Source organism: Coregonus clupeaformis, chromosome 6, assembly GCF_020615455.1.
Source record: "Coregonus clupeaformis isolate EN_2021a chromosome 6, ASM2061545v1, whole genome shotgun sequence".
NCBI classification, from domain to species: Eukaryota; Metazoa; Chordata; class Actinopteri; order Salmoniformes; family Salmonidae; genus Coregonus; species Coregonus clupeaformis.
The window spans coordinates 48,495,512-48,513,308 of NC_059197.1; the positions used below are offsets into that span (position 1 = coordinate 48,495,512).

A 17,797-nucleotide genomic window follows, 5' to 3' on the forward strand; every position below is an offset into this window, starting at 1 on the left:
AGAAGCAATCAATCAATCAGATTCCAAACTCTCCACCATGGCCAAGACCAAAGAGCTCTCCAAGGATGTCAGGGACAAGATTGTAGACCTACACAAGGCTGGAATGGGCTACAAGACCATCGCCAAGCAGCTTGGTGAGAAGGTGACAACAGTTGGTGCGATTATTCGCAAATGGAAGAAACACAAAATATCTGTCAATCTCCCTCGTACTGGGGCTCCATGCAAGATCTCACCTCGTGGAGTTGCAATGATCATGAGAACGGTGAGGAATCAGCCCAGAACTACACGGGAGGATCTTGTCAATGATCTCAAGGCAGCTGGGACCATAGTCACCAAGAAAACAATTGGTAACACACTATGCTGTGAAGGACTGAAATCCTGCAGTGCCCGCAAGGTCCCCCTGCTCAAGAAAGCACATATACAGGCCCATCTGAAGTTTGCCAATTAACATCTGAATGATTCAGAGGAGAACTGGGTGAAAGTGTTGTGGTCAGATGAGACCAAAATCGAGCTCTTTGGCATCAACTCAACTCGCCGTGTTTGGAGGAGGAGGAATGCTACCTATCACCCCAAGAACACCATCCCCACCGTCAAACATGGAGGTGGAAACATTATGCTTTGGGGGTGTTTTTCTGCTAAAGGGACAACTTCACGGAATCAAAGGGAGGATGGACGGGGCCATGTACCGTCAAATCTTGGGTGAGAACCTCCTTCCCTCAGCCAGGGCATTGAAAATGGGTATTGGATGGGTATTCCAGCATGACAATGACCCAAAACACACAGCCAAGGCAACAAAGGAGTGGCTCAAGAAGAAGCACATTAAGTTCCCGGAGTGACCTAGCCAGTCTCCAGACCTTAATCCCATAGACAATCTGTGGAGGGAGCTGAAGGTTCGAGTTGCCAAACGTCAGCCTCGAAACCTTAATGACTTGGAGAAGATCTGCAAAGAGGAGTGGGACAGAACCCTCCTGAGATGTGTGCAAACCTGGTGGCCAACTACAAGAAACGTCTGACCTCTGTGATTGCCAACAAGGGTTTTGCCACTAAGTACTAAGTCATGTTTTGCAGAGGGGTCAAATACTTATTTCCCTCATTAAAATGCAAATCAATTTATAACATTTTTGACATGCGTTTTTCTGGATTTTTTTGTTGTTATTCTGTCTCTCACTGTTCAAATAAACCTACCATTAAAATTATAGACTGATCATGTCTTTGTCAGTGGGCAAACGTACAAAATCAGCAGGGGATCAAATAGTTTTTTCCCTCACTGTATATCTTCATTTGTAACATTGTGTGATTTCAGTTGTAGCATCACAGGTCCAAGATGGGCTAACCCAGTGGTTCTCAAACCTCTCCTTGTAGACCCCCAGCCAGTTCATGTATTTGATCTATTCCAGAACTAGCACACCTGATTCGACTTGTCAACTAACCCTTAATTAGGTGAATCAGGTGAACTAGTTCAGGGCTAAAACAAAATTATGAAATGTCTTGGGTCCCCGAGGAGAACCACTGGGCTAACCTAACCAGATAAAACTAGTTGGAGGGTATGACATAGTAATAAATCAGCTGTAAAACGGTTTTATATAGGCTATGATGGGACCAGATTTTTTTCTAATCAGGTCATATCCTCTTTTAAAATAGACAACAACTGTGATTGGACAATAGAACTGACAGGGCTGAGTTTTCTTTATGCAGGGTTGCATCGTGTAGGCCTTTGCATCTGTAATTAAAACGTTACTCACATAGTATGTCATCACTATTGTGTTGATAAGGTCTAGGTAGCCTAGCCACCCACAGTTTGAATATAAACCACATTCGATCACATTCACATTCTCTTATAACAAATACAGGTCTATTTTAGGCTATAAATACATAGCTTAGGCTATAAATACATGACGTTACCACTTCGTTTCCTCTGGCCAGAGGGGATCAGAGTGCATAGGCTTCTCTATGCTACCTGCAGCTGTGGTTGTTATCAGTAGGCTACAGTTGATCAAACTGAAGCACAGATTAATTGTGCACAAGTTGACAAATCATGAGGCAAATCAGTCTAAACAACAGTACTTTGTCCCTCTTTTCAATGCTTTTGTGTCAATTTTTTTATTTTATTAAACCGAATCAAATATGTTGGGGCAAATGCCAGCTCGCCACACGTTGCCCTGCTGTGTTGATCTCTGGAGATTGATGGAAATTCCCACATAATGCTACAAATGAAGAAACATGTCCTATACAGTGGGGAAAAAAAGTATTTAGTCAGCCACCAATTCTGCAAGTTCTCCCACTTAAAAAGATGAGAGAGGCCTGTAATTTTCATCATAGGTACACGTCAACTATGACAGACAAATTGAGGAAAAAAATCCAGAAAATCACATTGTAGGATTTTTTATGAATTTATTTGCAAATTATGGTGGAAAATAAGTATTTGGTCACCTACAAACAAGCAAGATTTCTGGCTCTCACAGACCTGTAACTTCTTCTTTAAGAGGCTCCTCTGTCCTCCACTCGTTACCTGTATTAACGGCACCTTTTTGAACTTGTTATCAGTATAAAAGACACCTGTCCACAACCTCAAACAGTCACACTCCAAACTCCACTATGGCCAAGACCAAAGAGCTGTCAAAGGACACCAGAAACACAATTGTAGACCTGCACCAGGCTGGGAAGACTGAATCTGCAATAGGTAAGCAGCTTGGTTTGAAGAAATCAACTGTGGGAGCAATTATTAGGAAATGGAAGACATACAAGACCACTGATAATCTCTCGATCTGGGGCTCCACGCAAGATCTCACCCCGTGGGGTCAAAATGATCACAAGAACGGTGAACAAAAATCCCAGAACCACACAGGGGGACCTAGTGAATGACCTGCAGAGAGCTGGGACCAAAGTAACAAAGCCTACCATCAGTAACACACTACGCCGCCAGGGACTCAAATCCTGCAGTGCCAGACGTGTCCCCCCTGCTTAAGCCAGTACATGTCCAGGCCCGTCTGAAGTTTGCTAGAGTGCATTTGGATGATCCAGAAGAGGATTGGGGAGAATGTCATATGGTCAGATGAAACCAAAATAGAACTTTTTGGTAAAAACTAAACTTGTCGTGTTTGGAGGACAAAGAATGCTGAGTTGCATCCAAAGAACACCATACCTACTGTGAAGCATGGGGGTGGAAACATCATGCTTTGGGGCTGTTTTTCTGCAAAGGGACCAGGACGACTGATCCGTGTAAAGGAAAGAATGAATGGGGCCATGTATCGTGAGATTTTGAGTGAAAACCTCCTTCCATCAGCAAGGGCATTGAAGATGAAACGTGGCTGGGGCTTTCAGCATGACAATGATCCCAAACACACCGCCCGGGCAACGAAGGAGTGGCTTCGTAAGAAGCATTTCAAGGTCCTGGAGTGGCCTAGCCAGTCTTCAGATCTCAACCCCATAGAACATCTTTGGAGGGAGTTGAAAGTCCGTGTTGCCCAGCGACAGCCCCAAAACATCACTGCTCTAGAGGAGATCTGCATGGAGGAATGGGCCAAAATACCAGCAACAGTGTGTGAAAACCTTGTGAAGACTTACAGAAAACATTTGACCTGTGTCATTGCCAACAAAGGGTATATAACAAAGTATTGAGAAACTTTTGTTATTGACCAAATACTTATTTTCCACCATAATTTGCAAATAAATGCATAAAAAATCCTACAATGTGATTTTCTGGAATTTTCTTTCTCATTTTGTCTGTCATAGTTGATGTGTACCTATGATGAAAATTACAGGCCTCTCTCATCTTTTTAAGTGGGAGAACTTGCACAATTGGTGGCTGACTAAATACTTTTTTTCCCCACTGTATGTATGTTCTACTATCTCGAAATGTTGAATTAGTGTCTCGAAATTACAAGTTAGTATCTCAAAATTTTGACTTAAAAATTTGGTGGGGGAATGAGGTTCCATATTATGGCTGCAAATTGACTTTCACCTCAATAATCTTACAAATTGACTTTCAGCTCAAAGTGCAGGTGTAAAATGCAGTTTATTTCTGTATCTTGTGTTTTGAAAATGCATCACTGTTTATGGCTGTATGAATTCTTATTTCTATGTTAATGACAGGCTACATTTGCGCAGTGATTGTGTGCATGTGTGTGCGCACAAATCATCAATCTCTTCGCTAGATCAGTGGTTCTCAAACTTTGAGGTGTGACCCCCAAAAAGAAGAGCTTCTTTTTGGGGGTCACACCTCAAAGTTTGAGAACCACTGATCTAGCGAAGAGATTGATGATTTGTTGTACAACTATGGGATTGGATGCAGCGCAAACTTCAAATTGTAATAAGTAATTTATTACATTTGTAAAGTGGTTTTCATTATACAGAACAATATCATGCATTAATTGTAGAGAGAGGATTGCCATGAATAAATATGCAGCTTCAAAATCATATTAAATCTGCAATATGCAACTTTTTTGGTGGCCTTACAAAATTCACATAGACGTGTGAGTTATCGATCTGTCATTTTAATTGAAAGCAAGTCTAAGAAGCGGTAGATCTGTTCTATGTGCACGATTTCTATGCTTCCCGTTCTTAACTTTTGTTTTTGTCTATTACTTTCAGTTTCGTACACCAGCTTCAAACATCTTAAAATACAATATTTTTTGTTATGGAAAATATATTTCACAGCGGGTTAGATGGTACAATGTTTCTCTACACTATACATATTTGTTTTGTCACAAACTGAAATTAGGCGAAATATTAGAATTTTAGCAACCAGGAAATGGCAGTTAACTGTTTACTTTGCAAGCTCATCAGCAATGGGGCAACAATTACTAGCATAGGCCTAATGGTATTTTGGTATGTCAAAATTGCTTGACATTTATAATTTACTTATGAAGCTTGCATTTGGAATTTGTTGTTCAAATTAATTATTACATAATCAAAATGTATTGTAGACTAATGAAAAGGGCTGTCTGGTAGCCTCAATAAATAGACAAAGATTTGTAGTTGAACAAGTCATTGCATGTATAGATGTTATTTTTAAACTTCATTTGAGAACATGACTTTCCTTGCTCTTAGAATGCACGACTTGGGCTTAACTCGAGACTCGACCCATTCTACTTGTGACTCAGACCTTGTGACTCGATTAATAGTTACTTGGTCCCACCTCTGTTAAAAAATAATCATGGTTTTCGATTTTGGTGTTGACTGACTTTTAGACATTAAATGCACTATGCATTATGTGGGTTGAATGCTGTAACACAGAAAAAAACAATTAATAAAAGTCCTATGATGGTAGTGACTGCTCACTTATTAACCATCAGTTATTTACATTGAAATAATGTATTAAAGTAGTTGTTGTGTATATCACGTTTGTTTTATTTGATGAGTCAACTCATCTCTATAGAGCTGCTGTCTGACAATCACTATTTTAGTAGTTATTCAAAGTAAATAAGGCATACTTTTACGACTGCTGAATACCAATACCTCGCAGAGCAACTGCTCTCTGTATCCCCTCTTGATCTAGCGTTCTTCTCTCTTACATAGCTGGCGTAAAATAATCAGACCAGACAAGTAGCCACGCAATGGATTATGGTCATTGTAGTTAATTATCACGTTTTCTGCGCTATGTGGAACATTGGCCTGTTGGAAACTACCACTCCCTATTACATTGCACAGTTCGGGCATGATCTGATTGATCTCTGTAGAAACTGCAGCGCAATGTGCGCTTTGAGCTCACAGAAAGGAACGAAATTGAATTCAAATAATTTAACTGACGTCAGTCAACTATGAGTTGGGTTAGGGTAAGGGTTAGCTAACATGCTATGTAGTTGTAAAGTAGTTGCAAAGTTGCTAATTAGCTAAAATTGTCCGTGATGAGATTCGAACACGCAACCTTCGGATTGCTAGATGTTCGAGTTACACGTCCACCTTACCACCCTCCTTTCGTTTCTGCCTTAAGTAATCTATTTTATCTAACCATACCAAACGTAACCTATGTTAATTTGAGTGTCCCGGATTCCCGTTTACTTTGTTACGTCTAGTCTATGAGCCCATCTGTGAGATGAGGTTTAGATCACGATTTCCATGGTAGAGTTGAACAGCAAGGGGCAAAAAGTGCTAGATTTACTACAAAAATTTTAGGGTGACCATACGTCCTCTTTTTCCCGGACATGTCCTCTTTTTGGACAAAAAAAAATGCGTCTGGCCGGGATTTCTAAATCCAATTGATGATGCAGAGTGCTTTGATCAGGTCACCAACCTGAAGAAATTCACAGAAGGGTGTAACAGTGATGGAGAGTTCAGTAATCTGCAAGCACACAAGAAGTGGACCAAATATTTTGAAAGGTCCAAAAGCATAGATTTTCATTCAGCGCTACTGAAGATTGCACAGTTTTTCTTTGCTATTCCTTCTCACAATGCAAATGTGGAGTTTTTTTTACTGATGCAAAGCCAGTGGACAAAGGAAAGGAATCACTTGTCTGTTGAGTCACTGAAGGGGCTTCTGTGTACACAATACAACTTTAAAAACATGTCTTGCAAAGACTTTCATGCCTACTTGATTGGTAATCAAGGACTGTTGGGAAAGATTCGATCTTCGGGAAAGTATACCAGAGAGCATCAGGAGGACTGACATTATTTTTGACTGAAATAGTGGATTTTTTTTAATGACAACTGTTTTATTTTAACCTATGGACATGAAAAGAAACAGTGTCATGTAAAAGTTGTTAAAAGCTAAACTATTTTTATTTGTTTGTTATTATTCTATTGTTGAGGGCCAACAGTTGAATGGAAAGGATGTATTACTTTATGTATTAAAGTTCAATAACATAGTTGTATGGTTGTGAACGCATTTGTATTTACCACCCACTGCGGGTGTCCGTCTGCTCCCACTGTCCTCTTTTTTTGAAAACTAAAATATGGTCACCCTAACTAAAATAAATATCACCTTTGCAACAAACTGTCAAAATGAAAACCAGAATTGATGTTTCACTATAACTAAGCCTAAACATCTGGTTTTGAAAGTTACTCTTGAAACTTTTGAAATCAATGTTTTATGTTTGGCACACATTTTTGTGAGTCTTACGTATTTCCATTACAGTGAAATTGCCCAACTACATTAACCTGGATAGTCAGATGTCTGTTTTGACAAACCCATTTTTTGGCAGGCAGGGTATTCTAATAGCTTTTAGTAGTCTCTTTTATAATCCGAGAGTGGAAGACACACTCATCTCTAACATGTGGGCTCAACGTTTCCGAACAGTCCCCCATTAGTCAGGATGTTGAATAAACTTCATTTGGACTTACTTTACCTGGTGTCCGCTGATTTTGTGCTTATGTCGGAGGTAATCTGAGACAAAATACCCACAGGGAAATGTTATTAACTCGACTTTCAGTACGATGGTCTATATGGTTCTGTCGGTTTGTATTTTCAGTTTGTAGTTTCAATTACTGATGCAATTCGCACCCGATGTAAACACTTGTACAATTTGTAAACAATGGCTAAACGAACTACAGACCGAAAGTTGCCGACTTTTAATTTGCAGTAAGACTTCTATTTTACAGTAAGATGCAAGCACTTCCAGCTGATTGCAAGGAAACGTGTTTCGGTCGACGACAATGTTCGGGTACATTCGGCTATTGTTTACATAATGTGCATGACGTCAGGAGACGGCGACTTGCATTGGAGAAAAGATGGCAGAAGCGGATGATGAAGTGGATTCTGAATCCAATGGCGGTAGAATCAAGGAGAATTTGAGCATTGTCCAAACGAATGGAAAACGGAGCAAAGAATGAGAATGACCCTTCGTATCTAGTAGGAGTACGGGTTGTTAATGAGGAGCAGCTGAACAGAGTACCGATCTTGAATAAACCATTTGAGAAATCCAAACTGGTGGAGAGAGCGCTGGGTAAAGTGAAGGCTGTGAGGATCACGAGAGGCGGCCATGTTTACATTTGTGGTGCTTCAGCGAATCAGAAGGAACGTGCGTTACGTCTTAACCGATTTGATAAGTTTGAAGTGTCGTGTGTATCTCTTAGGAACAGGGCACCCCTCAAGGGGGTTATATCTGTCGTCTCGTGGGAAGTCGATTTTGAAGAGATGAAAAATATTCCTGGAGTGAGTGATGCACGTCGGATGAATCGTGTAGTGAATGGTGTTAAAGTGAAGTCTATCGGTTTTTTTGATATGGAGTCTCTCCCTACTCAAATGCTTTGGGGTATATAAACTACAGAGTTAGAGCATTTATCCCAAGACCAATGCAGTGTGACCATTTGTAAAGCTTTTGGTCATGTTCCAAGTGTTTGCAGAAGGGAGAAGCCGAGATGTCCAAGTTGTGGAAAATATCATATGTGTTATAAAAGTGATAAATGTGAAATGTTTCAATTGTGGTGGGAACCATGAAGCCACGTCTTTCGAATGCCCCACAAGATTGAAAGAGAATGATGTGGCCAAAGTCAGGGCTGTCCAGAGTATTTCATATGCAGCAGCTGTTAAAAGGGTTGAGGGTTTGAATGGTGCACCCGAAGAGTCCATGGTGGTGGATAGGCCTTCACTGCAGGCTGCAGGGGTTGACTTTTATCAGCAGGATCCTGACATTTTAAAGGTTAAGAAGGTGGCCTTAATAGCTATGGTGATAAATGGCACTGCCAAGGTGGAGAGAAAGTCCAGGAAGATATAAATCATAGTGGATGCGGCGGAGCGGTTCCTGGGGCTGAAAGACTTCTCGGCGAAGGAGTTACATGGAATATTGTCACAAGCTGTACCACCCTCTCAGGCCCTACAGCCTGAGAAGGGAGATATGCCGACTTGAAAGAAGGAAGACGTGGGAGTTTTGTTTTGTCAATGTACTACTTTTATTTGGTTGGATTAAGTTAGTTTCGCTATTATGTATGGATTTTCCTTTTACCTTGTTTTGGTTTCAACCCGTCCAGTTACGGTGGAGCATGTATTACTACAGTGTGGGCAGTATCAGAGAGAAAGTATGAGATCTACTATGAGGGAGAAGGGGATACAGGAAATTAGTTTAAAGAGTATATTGAGTAGAACGTCATTAGATATAGTCTCAAATGTTTCATATTTTTTAAGCGCAACGGGGCTGGCTGGTAGGATTTGGTTTATCCGTGTCTCTGGCCCACACTCCAGTACAGTATGGCGGTAATGCACCATTACGTTGGATGCCAACCGCGGATAAACACCACTGAAGAAGAACCCGTCCATAAAATCCACAGAAACAGGAGACAGAAAATACATACCGGAAATACAAGCAGACAGCCAGACCGGTGCCCCAACAAGTCTGGTTAATAATACTTTCCTGTGGACATTTTATCTCCACTTCCTATCGCCAAAAGGACCAACAGCACGGACAACCGGTAAAGTAAGTTTAAATATAATTGTATTCAACATTCTGGCTTTTAGAGACTCATGCGTCTTTTTTAGGGCGACTTATTTTCATTCTGATTGATGTAGTAGGCAACCCTTCTGGGGTTGGGACAAGATGGAGTGAGTGGTCGTATTAAACGGAGCTCCTGAACTTTAAATTTGACGAACAAGCTATTCGGCTGAATGGCTTTTGAGAGGATTCATAAAAATACCCTCTCGATTGCAAACGTTTCCAAAACTACTGAGTTTAATGCAGCAGGCCAAAATTCCTTATTTTGTAGTTTTTTTCATTGAACTGTTACAATTTTATAAATCCCTCAAACTTGTGAAACTTAAAAAGTAGGAACAATTATTAGAAGTCATGTCTCTGAATGTCAGTTAATGTCTCATTGCCTTGTCACATAAATTAATTATTCTTATTTTTTGGGGGTGTGGGGGATGGGGTGTGGGGGTTCGCCTGGTGTTTTATTATTTTATTTTTTCATTGTATTCACAGGAATGTCCCTATATTGATGTGTATAATTGTTGCAATAAATAAAATAAAAACATTAGGCAGCCCTTCTGTTATCTGACTGACTCCACCCATGTGAACATACTGTAAGCTATTCATACAGACTCCCTGTTGACAGATGCCTCCCTTTTCCCTGCCCTCCCTGTCGGCTCAGGTCACAGTGGCCAGTCATTGGCCAGACACACACCCCTCCCTCCTCCTTTTACTTGTTTGGCTGATGTGATGATCTCTTTCTTCCCTTCTTTCAGACTGTTCCAGGTGTGCTTAGTGGAATGTAACACAGCTTGCTGCTCTGCTTTCTCTGAACTCCATTTTCGTCTTGATACTGATCTTCAGCTGTTGGTTTTCCTTTTGTATCTAGGTAGGTTTTACATTAACATTTACATTTTAGTCATTTAGTAGACGCTCTTATCCAGAGTGACTTACAGTTAGTGAGTGCATACATTTTTCATACTGGCCTCCCGTGGGAAACGAACCCACAACCCTGGCGTTGCAAGCGCCATGCTCTACCAACTGAGTTACAGGGGACTACAGATGCCTTTTGTTTGTTCTGAACTATTTATGATACTTTTGTAGAGATTACCGCAAAGTGAAATTCAGAAACTTGTTTTTATGTCATGGCAACAGTTTCAAGAGTTAAATGCATGTACATGGACTGTCAACCTCCAGTACTTATTCTGTTTTATACATATCTGTCATTTAAAATCATTTTTTTCTCCACCACCTAAAGGATCGGCAGCCTACAGACTAAGCCATGACCCAAAGCAGCATGTCCCGTGAGGAGGCCTACACTGCCCTGATGAGGGGGGTCAAGGAGCTGGACATCAGCGAGCCAAACGTACCAAGCGACTTAGTTCTGATCGGCGACCAAGCCTTCCCACTGGCCATGAACGCCCGTGGCCAGGTCCTGATGGCTGCTTCATTCTACGGCCGAGGCCGAGTGGTGGTGCTGGGCCACGAGGGCTACCTCACCGCCTTTCCTGCCCTGGTGGAGAATGCCCTGACCTGGCTGACAGACTCCTCCTGTGACAGCACTACCGTGGGCGTCCACCAGAGCTGTAAGGCCGTGGCCGACAACCTGAGCTGCTCCAGCCTCCAACCCAAGGTGGGGGGCTTCTGCGAGGGCCTGGGAGTGTATGTGACTGATGCATACTGCGTGGGCCCAGAGGTGAATGAGCTGGTGGGCTTCCTGAAGGCAGGGGGCGGGCTGCTGATGGCTGGCCAGGCGTGGAGCTGGGCGGAGGAACACCCCAAACAGAACACCCTGCTTGGTTTCCCTGGGAACAAGGTGTCCAGCGTGGCTGGCATCTACTTCTCGGAGCACCTTGGGGAGCTGGGTACCCTCCCTGTGCCTCCACAGATCCCTTCCAGCTGGCTGACTGTGGCGTAAGTATTGGACACTTCATAGAGAGAAGAGGAGGCGACGGTGGCATATTTAAGCAATAAGGCCAGAGGAGGTGTGGTATATGGCCAATTTACCATGGCTAAGGGCTGTTCTTAAGCATGACGCAACGCGTATATCGCCATATATCACAAACCCCCGAGGTGCCTTATTGCTATTATAAACTGGTTACCAATGTACAGTGGGGAAAAAAAGTATTTAGTCAGCCACCAATTGTGCAAGTTCTCCCACTTAAAAAGATGAGAGAGGCCTGTAATTTTCATCATAGGTACACGTCAACTATGACAGACAGAATGAGGAAAAAAATTCCAGAAAATCACATTGTAGGATTTTTAATGAATTTATTTGCAAATTATGGTGGAAAATAAGTATTTGGTCAATAACAAAAGTTTCTCAATACTTTGTTATATACCCTTTGTTGGCAATGACACATGTCAAACATTTTCTGTAAGTCTTCACAAGGTTTTCACACACTGTTGCTGATATTTTGGCCCATTCCTCCATGCAGATCTCCTCTAGAGCAGTGATGTTTTGGGGCTGTCGCTGGGCAACACGGACTTTCAACTCCCTCCAAAGATTTTCTATGGGGTTGAGATCTGGAGACTGGCTAGGCCACTCCAGGACCTTGAAATGCTTCTTACGAAGCCACTCCTTCGTTGCCCGGGCGGTGTGTTTGGGATCATTGTCATGCTGAAAGACCCAGCCACGTTTCATCTTCAATGCCCTTGCTGATGGAAGGAGGTTTTCACTCAAAATCTCACGATACATGGCCCCATTCATTCTTTCCTTTACACGGATCAGTCGTCCTGGTCCCTTTGCAGAAAAACAGCCCCAAAGCATGATGTTTCCACCCCCATGCTTCACAGTAGGTATGGTGTTCTTTGGATGCAACTCAGCATTCTTTGTCCTCCAAACACAACGAGTTGAGTTTTTACCAAAATGTTCTATTTTGGTTTCATCTGACCATATGACATTCTCCCAATCCTCTTCTGGATCATCCAAATGCACTCTAGCAAACTTCAGACGGGCCTGGACATGTACTGGCTTAAGCAGGGGGACACGTCTGGCACTGCAGGATTTGAGTAGTGTGTTACTGATGGTAGGCTTTGTTACTTTGGTCCCAGCTCTCTGCAGGTCATTCACTAGGTCCCCCCCGTGTGGTTCTGGGATTTTGCTCACCATTCTTGTGATCATTTTGACCCCACGGGGTGAGATCTTGCGTGGAGCCCCAGATCGAGGGAGATTATCAGTGGTCTTGTATGTCTTCCATTTCCTAATAATTGCTCCCACAGTTGATTTCTTCAAACCAAGCTGCTTACCTATTGCAGATTCAGTCTTCCCAGCCTGGTGCAGGTCTACAATTTAGTTTCTGGTGTCCTTTGACAGCTCTTTGGTCTTGGCCATAGTGGAGTTTGGAGTGTGACTGTTTGAGGTTGTGGACAGGTGTCTTTTATACTGATAACAAGTTCAAACAGGTGCCATTAATACAGGTAACGAGTGGAGGACAGAGGAGCCTCTTAAAGAAGAAGTTACAGGTCTGTGAGAGTCAGAAATCTTGCTTGTTTGTAGGTGACCAAATACTTATTTTCCACCATAATTTGCAAATAAATTCATAAAAAATCCTACAATGTGATTTTCTGGATTTTTTTTTCTCAATTTGTCTGTCATAGTTGACGTGTACCTATGATGAAAATTACAGGCCTCTCTCATCTTTTTAAGTGGGAGAACTTGCACAATTGGTGGCTGACTAAATACTTTTTTTCCCCACTGTAAATAGAGCAGTAAAAATAAATGTTTTGTCATACCGGGATATACAGTCTGATATACCACAGCTGTCAGCCAATACAGCTACTGTAGTAAAACGGAAATGTATACATGGTGGTATTTTGTGCCTAATATCACCTCCTATAACCAGGTAAAAAAAAAGAGTCTTTATTTAATTCTAGAAATCACATGGTTAAATAAATGTTTATTTGAGCTATTTTTATGTGTCTAAGTTCTCTTGTCAAATCATACCTACCCTTTCACTCTCTTCTTTCCCTAGGATAGGCAAGGACTTCAAGGATGACTTGGAGTTCCTGCTGGAGGGTGTGACTGAGTTTGATATCCAGGGCGGGGCTATTTGCTCAGAGGTGCTGGTACACGGCCCTCTGGCATTCCCCATCGGCACCACACAGGACGGCAGGGCCTTTCTGGCTGGGGCATACTACGGCCAGGGCCGAGTCATTGTGGTTTCCCACGAGGGATACTTGGGCCGAGAGCAGATGTCCCCCTTCATGCTCAATGCCGTGCGCTGGTTAGACGAGGGTCGCAACGGCTTGGTAGGCGTCCTGCCCCATCTCGGCCACGCCCACACCCTACTGAGCAAGTCGGGCCTGCCCTGTGAGAAGAGCGGCTTCAGGAAGGAGCTCAGTGTCTACGTCTGCACCTCCTACAGCGACGCCCAGGCCGACGAAATCCAGGACTTTGTGGCTGAGGGCGGAGGCCTGCTGATCGGGGGCCACGCCTGGTATTGGGCCCAGTCCAACCCGGGCCAGAACGCCATGACAGGGTATGCAGGCAACCACATCCTCAACAAGATGGGCCTCAGCCTGTTGGGGAACACTCTGGGCGCAGGCTGCTACAAGGCCCCAGTCCCGGGTCAGACCTGCTCTGAGGGCTTCCACTTCCGCCACCTGCTGCACCGCTTTGCTTGTCACGTGACCCAGGGTGAGACGCTGACGGATCTTGAGGAGGCAGGTCTGAAGAAGCTTGGCGGCGACTGCGCCAATTACCTGCACATGCAGGCACACGACTGTGCCTCGTACACCTCGGTGGTGACCATGCTCACTGACGTGCTGAAGGAGACGGGCATCCCCCAGGTGTGCCACAGCTGCCCGGTGATAAGCCCCAAGGACCACCTGCTGCTCAGTGTGGGCGCGGAGGTGTACAAGGTGTGCCAGGATCCAGACGCCCTACTGCCTTACCTGATCAAGGACCAGCCCATGATGCCTGCCTTGTCCAATTCCAGGGTCAGGATCAACTGTAATACAGCAGGTTAGTTAGCTCTCATTTTCTCTTATGGGAATGTACTCTAAAATGGGGTATAATGGGTCAAATGGAGATGGTTTAGTCATGGGAACCAATATGAAACACACCAGGAGTAATGGCTTAGCTAAAATGGGTGCGAGAAAATACTTTTCGCCATAGCTATTCTGCTTATGTGCAAGTTCATTGGTTAGTGTGGGAATATATGTTTCTAACCATACACTCACTATTCTATACAGTTATGTTTGAATATAACCACTACTGAACATTGTGTCTTAGGAGGAGAGCAGTGGCTCAGCACTGGTCTGTACCTTTCCCCTGGGATGAGGACCTACATGGCCATGCCACCAGAAATCGTCAACCAGGGCTGGAAGGTATCCAATACTGCATTTTATTTTATCTTATAATTCTAAAATCTATTGAATCAAATCATGTTTTATTTGTTTTGAGATCAAGCCCTTTACATGTTGATATAAAAGCACTGTTGATTGATTGACTGATTGACTGACTGATGCCCCTGTTACCATCAGGTCCAGATAGGCTGTCAGACTGACAACATTGGGAATGCGAACGAGCTGAGGCGAGCACCAGTGGTTCATGAGCGCTTCCCCATAGACTCAGACATGATGCAGGTGTGGAACCTGTGGGGTGGTCTCCTCTATCTCATCGCCCCTCCTAAGACCCAGGTGGAGGGGGTGGAGGTCATCATTCAGGGGGCTGTGCCAGCCCCCTACTACAAGACTGGTAAGTGGGGGGGAGAGGGAGGTGGGTGTCTACGATGCATTTTACACTTTGGTCTTATAATGCATCCAAGTGATGTATTATAAGGGTGTTGCAACTATGAGTCGTTATAACTCATGACTTGTTATGACAGCTTATAGCAAGTGTTAAAATGCACTATAAGTATGCCATTATTATAATTGATGTGTGTGCCTCCATAGAAAGTGTTACAGAGAGGGTATTTCAATGAGACTAACCTGGATAAATACCAGATGAATAAAAGATAAGGTAAAGTACATACACAATAAAGAGAACCAAGTACGTTCCTCCATCCAGTCCCCTCATTTACAGTCTGTCTGGAATCCTTTTCACTTCATCCAGGCAGAATATTTCACATCTTTTAACCTCTTTTTGTACCCAATTTCTTGTAAATGAATGGAAGCTTTGTTCTTTTCCCGGAGTTGTATTAATGTATTCTGATCTGCTATTCATGTATTCTTAATACATAAAAAAGTTGCTCGCTGTTGCCGTTTTGAATGTATGATGATGGCTACCACAGATTAAAGAGAAAATGACACAGCCTTTGTTCTGCATGAAACCTCTGTAGAATACACTAAGCTTAGAACAGCTATGCTCTCAGATAGACTGTTTAATTGCAGCTGTGTTACTAAAACTGAAATTCCTGCTGTTATGAGAATTGATTTGCAATGTGCTACTCATCATTGTGGTGGGAAGTCACACTGTACCAAATGTTTGTCTGGTAATAGTCATCATGAAGGCCATTTAATGCATGTTGTTCACCTATGCTAGGCTGATGGGTTTCCTCTAATTGGCTTACCAAGCTGAGATTTAATGAATTGATTGATCATAAAGATGCACACAGCCTGGGTCATAATACTTCAGTAATTATTATAATAATAATAAATTCAGTCAAATGATCCAGGATTTTCCTCCAACCCTTGCCTCTCTTCTCTCTCTAGGGGTGACCACACCTGCAGACTGGGCAGTTCTGCGGACCGCCCCTTCCCCCTGGGCAGAGATGGAGTTTGAGAACATCATCCTGACCGTCCACTCTGACGTGGTCCGAGGTCTGGATCGGCCTGACCTGGTGGCAGCGCTCTGGGATGACATCATGAGGGGGATAGCTGACCTGGCCGCCATCCCTGCCAAGTTCCCCCGCAAGGAGCGCTTTGTGGCCGACGTCCAGATTTCCCATGGTCAGCATCTGTCCCTCTTTATTTCTTAGCATGGACAAACATTCATGACTGGAATTGACTCTGGTAGGGGACTAGGGATTGTGTAATTGCTGGATATGAACAGGAAAAGGAGATCTGAAAAGACATTGACCCAAATATTTCAAAAATGTATTTTGAGTCAGGTAGGACAGTACCTATACAGTTTCTAAGTGAGTTGTTGTGCTGTAGAAAAATGTGCACAGCTTCCGCCCTGCCAGTATCCAGACATTGATCTGACCCTCTCCTCCCTCTCTCCCTTCCACCCCTACAGGCTTCATGCATGCAGGCTACCCTATCATGATACAATCCTCCTCCGCCCCAGACCTGATGAACCCTGCGGCAGCCCGCAGCTCGGGCCTGTGGGGAGCCATCCACGAGCTGGGCCACAACCAGCAGAGAGGAGTCTGGGAGTTCCCCTCGCACACCACTGAGTGCACGTGTAACCTGTGGTCCGTGTACGTGCACGAGGAGGTGTTGGGGGTGAAACGGGATCAGGCCCACCCCAACATGACGCTGGCCAAACGGCAGAGCCGTGCCGAGGGGTATGCTAAAGGGGGCAGGAATCTGGCCAGCTGGGACATGTGGGTGGCACTGGAGACCTACATGCAGGTGACAGGAGACTCAAGTGACATATACTGTATAGTACACTCTGCTGCAGAGTATGTTGTGTACAAACCCTACAATTAGTGCTTGTGAAAGACTGATAGGAAAGTATAGATACTACAGTAAAACATCTGCACCAAACTTTGTAACTTAAAAAAAGTAACGTTATCTATGGTTGAGTAAACGGTTTCTCTTCGTCATCCTCCTTCCCACCAGCTCCAGGACCAGTTTGGCTGGGACGCCTTCAAGAAGGTGTTTGCTGCCTACCACACCATGCAGAACGTGCCCAATGACAACAAGGGCAAGATGAACCTGTATGCTGAGACCTTCTCCCTTACGGTCGAGAGGAACCTGGCTCCATTCTTCAAGGCCTGGGGCTGGCCCATTGAGCCCGCTACAGAGGAAAAGCTCTCTAACCTGCCGGTGTGGAATGACCACCCCATGGCCCAGTATGGCTGACCTATAGAGGAGGTCACCCCCTTATATTGGGGGTCACAGGTCAGGGATTGCTGGTGAAGGGTAGGTACCGTTTGGTGATGGGTGATGGAGTGGTGACTAGGGCTTTGCAGGCCTGTTGTAGAAATGCTACTGCAAGAATCATGGTTGCGTCTGTTGTGCAAATGAATAAATAATTGTAACGGTTTCTGAAGTCATCACAAAGGGCTGGCTGAGGATATTGGGGGTCTATTGTTGGCTATAAATGCAACTGTATATTCTAGTGCACTTCAGAAGAGTCCTCGCAAGTGCCTTATTCATCAGAAGTCGGATGTTTTACAGGGTCTATTTCAATCAAAATGTAGTTATGTGAACAGTAAGGCATCTTATCCTGAAGTTTCATGTGTTTCTGAAACTGTATACAAAGCTAAGGAAATGTACCTCTTGTTAGATACTTTATATTATTCTCACTTATTCCTAGAAAGCACATAATAAAGAATAATAAAATGTTT

The 17,797-nt window shown here is 43.5% G+C and overlaps 2 protein-coding genes across 6 annotated transcripts in view; one reads left to right on the plus strand and one right to left on the minus strand.

Annotated features, from left to right (window-relative positions):
* The window catches only part of LOC121567499 (bifunctional polynucleotide phosphatase/kinase), a 21,080-nt gene extending 13,487 nt beyond the window's left edge, over positions 1–7,593 (minus strand). Inside the window, exon 1 of one of the 2 annotated variants that reach the window (XM_041877586.2) lies at positions 7,279–7,593. The gene's annotated coding sequence lies outside the window, so the exon portion shown is untranslated. Of the gene's footprint in view, positions 1–5,457; positions 5,477–7,278 lie in introns of those variants that run through there. The other variant, XM_041877588.2, reaches the window with a different exon arrangement.
* zgc:162193 (TRPM8 channel-associated factor homolog) overlaps positions 1–17,796 on the plus strand; it is a 20,794-nt gene extending 2,998 nt beyond the window's left edge. For 2 of the 4 annotated variants that reach the window (XM_041877584.2, XM_041877583.2), the window contains exons 2-9: positions 10,112–10,224; positions 10,594–11,249; positions 13,310–14,301; positions 14,572–14,666; positions 14,823–15,036; positions 15,993–16,229; positions 16,519–16,856; positions 17,067–17,796. In XM_041877584.2, the coding sequence (XP_041733518.2) occupies positions 10,618–11,249; positions 13,310–14,301; positions 14,572–14,666; positions 14,823–15,036; positions 15,993–16,229; positions 16,519–16,856; positions 17,067–17,309 (2,751 nt within the window). In that variant the 5' untranslated portion in view covers positions 10,112–10,224; positions 10,594–10,617 and the 3' untranslated portion in view covers positions 17,310–17,796. Of the gene's footprint in view, positions 1–8,516; positions 9,348–10,111; positions 10,225–10,593; positions 11,250–13,309; positions 14,302–14,571; positions 14,667–14,822; positions 15,037–15,992; positions 16,230–16,518; positions 16,857–17,066 lie in introns of those variants that run through there. The other 2 variants (XM_041877581.2, XM_041877582.2) reach the window with 2 other exon arrangements.
* The last annotated feature ends 1 nt before the right edge of the window (position 17,797 follows it).